Source organism: Chrysochloris asiatica, unplaced genomic scaffold, assembly GCF_000296735.1.
Source record: "Chrysochloris asiatica unplaced genomic scaffold, ChrAsi1.0 scaffold00011, whole genome shotgun sequence".
NCBI classification, from domain to species: Eukaryota; Metazoa; Chordata; class Mammalia; order Afrosoricida; family Chrysochloridae; genus Chrysochloris; species Chrysochloris asiatica.
In genome coordinates, this window is record NW_006408529.1 from 20,785,838 (window position 1) to 20,788,499 (window position 2,662).

The 2,662-nt window shown below is 35.1% G+C and overlaps 1 protein-coding gene across 1 annotated transcript; it reads left to right on the plus strand.

The window, feature by feature from the left end:
* The first annotated feature begins 867 nt into the window (after window positions 1–867).
* On the plus strand, window positions 868–1,794 carry LOC102813205 (zinc finger protein 42 homolog). The gene has a single exon (XM_006834512.1). It carries the CDS (start codon window positions 868–870, stop codon window positions 1,792–1,794), a length of 927 nt encoding a protein of 308 aa, XP_006834575.1.
* The last annotated feature ends 868 nt before the right edge of the window (window positions 1,795–2,662 follow it).

Here is a 2,662-nt window from a genome sequence, read left to right on the forward strand (position 1 = left end):
GTCTGAGTTACACATAAATATGAGGCAGTTGATAACTTTTAATGGAAATGGAAGGAAATTATTCAGAGTCAAACTACCCTTTGTCTTTATTTTAACTTATAGCCATACAGATAGAAATGCCCCAGACCTCATATGTGTTACTGGAGATCTTCATGTTGTAGAACAGGGTGGTGTATATGGCCAAGGGCCAAATCCAGCAACATTTGGATTTATGAATTTATGCTCATTCCTTTATGTATTGTTTATGGTTTCTTTTACACTTTATTGGCAGAGTGAATAGTTGTGACAGATGATAGGGCCCATGAAGCCTAAAATAGCTACTATCTGATCTTTTAAAGACAAAATTTGCTACCTCTAAGCTGAGAAGACTTCAAAAATCCATGAGAAAAATGGAATGAAAGTTTTTTAGGAACTTTCTGAATCCCCTTTGTGTATTGATACTTTATTAAGAGATGAGTAAAATTATAAGCTGCTTTCTATCATCCTCTTTTGCCTACTCTAGAGCACGTATTCACTTTATAACAGTAGCAGACCTTACTGCTTGTTTTGCTTGTTCATTACATAGATTTTATAATTAGCAAAGATACCCACATAAGGTCTAGCTATGATTCATGTTTTAAAGCCAGATCTCATTCTTTTAACCTCTTAGGAATAGTAGCAGAGATGTTACAATTATTTGAAAATGAATTTTAGGCATTTTTTGAAGTCATTTTCTGACAATCTCTCTAATACTGACATACATTGTAACTAAAGATTTTTATCACAAAGCAGGTGCTTGTTGAAGACCACTTAGCCAGAACACTACTACCTAGGAAGTGATTGATAGATCCTGGTATAAATCTCCAAGGAGCAAGCAGGTAGAACGACATGGATCAGCAACTAAAGAAAAGACCAAGGAAGAGTTCCCATAAAGGAATGGGTGAAAAGGCCCATACCGGGACTAAGCCAAGCCAAGTTAAGCAATGCCAAGTGCAGAAGGCAAAGAAATCTGCTAATACACCACGGGCCTTACACAATAATAATGTGCACTATAAGACTAACCTTCAGAATGTTAGAGAGGAGGAGTCCTTCCCTAACTGTTACTTAGAATGCGTAATAAGAGGTGAATTTTCTGAACCTGTCCTAGAAAGGGACTTACTTTTTAAATCTTGGGAATATCTAAGAGAAGAGTCAGAGCAAGAGCTTGCTCAAAAGGTTCTTGCAGATAAACCACTGCTTGAATGTTCTTTAGGATACATGGAAAAGGGGGCAAAACAAAAATTTCCTCAAAACGTTACTATAGAGGATCCCCTGAAGTATTATTCTGAGTACATGATCGGCAAGAAGCTTCCTCCTGGAGGAATACCTGGTATTGATTTAACAGATCCTAAACAGCTGTCAGAGTTTACTAGGAAGAAGTCTAAAATGAATAAAGCATGTAACCCAGAAATAATTGCCTGTCCTCAGAGTGGATGCACAAGAAAGTTTAGGGATAAATCTGCCTTGAGAAAGCATTTCCTAGTTCATGGTCCACGAGACCATGTATGTGCAGAATGTGGGAAAGCTTTCTTTGAGAAGTCAAAATTAAAACGTCATTTTCTGGTTCACTCTGGAGAGAAGCCGTACCAGTGCACATTTGAAGGGTGCGGAAAGCGCTTTTCCCTGGACTTCAATTTGCGTACGCATGTCCAAATCCACACTGGGGAGAAACGTTTTTTGTGCCCCTTTCAAGGTTGCAACAAGAAGTGTATTCAGTCAACTAACCTGAAAGCTCACATCTTAACTCATGCGAAGACCCAAAAAAAGAATCAATGAAAAAGAAGATATTCCTCAAACAGGATAAACCTGTTAAGACAAGAGTGATTGAGAGTAAATTAAATACACCTCTTGATTATTGTTTTTAAAGATAATTTTTAAAATTAAATATGCATAAAGGCCATAACTTTAGTTTCCAACTGTCTAACTCTTGTGCCTTTTAATGCCACAGTACTAGAGATTGAAAATTTTGCTTAGATTGTCAATAAATGAGTGAATAGTTATCTATTTCAAAAAAGTATATAAGATTTTAAGATTTTGATTCTTTTTTATGATTGTATCAAACCCATGTTGAAATCATTTAGGTGTGAGTTTGGTATATTATCCGGTTCAATCATTTTAGATTTTTGAAGTTAATGTTCTAAAATATGCTAAATCTGTAGGAAAAAAAACTAAGAAAACTATGAAGATATCATTTAGTTGCCTATGTAACTAGCAAAAGAGAAAATGTGCAATGTGTACTTAGAGGAACAAAAGAGAAGACCAAAGATAAGGGAAAGTCATAAAATATGAGGAAGCTTTCTTTTTCCATTGGTAGAATGGTGTATTTATATTCTGTGGGAGAGAATTCAGAGAAAGCAGTTACATATCTTTAATTCATTTACTACCTTTTTGGGAATAGCAGCAACACAATAAACATGCATATTAATTTAAAAATCAATCCTGATTTTTTAAATGCTAGAATATAAAAAGCAAGAATGTATTAATATCAAGGGGGGGAAATCTCACTTTTTCACTTCAGCATGAGTAAACTGTTGCTATAAACTATTCTGGAAATGTATTAATGGCATTTATATTATCATTTCTATAGGAATGTAGGTCCTAAGTCTCAAGTCTAACATAAAAAGAATGGTGGGTACAGAACCCA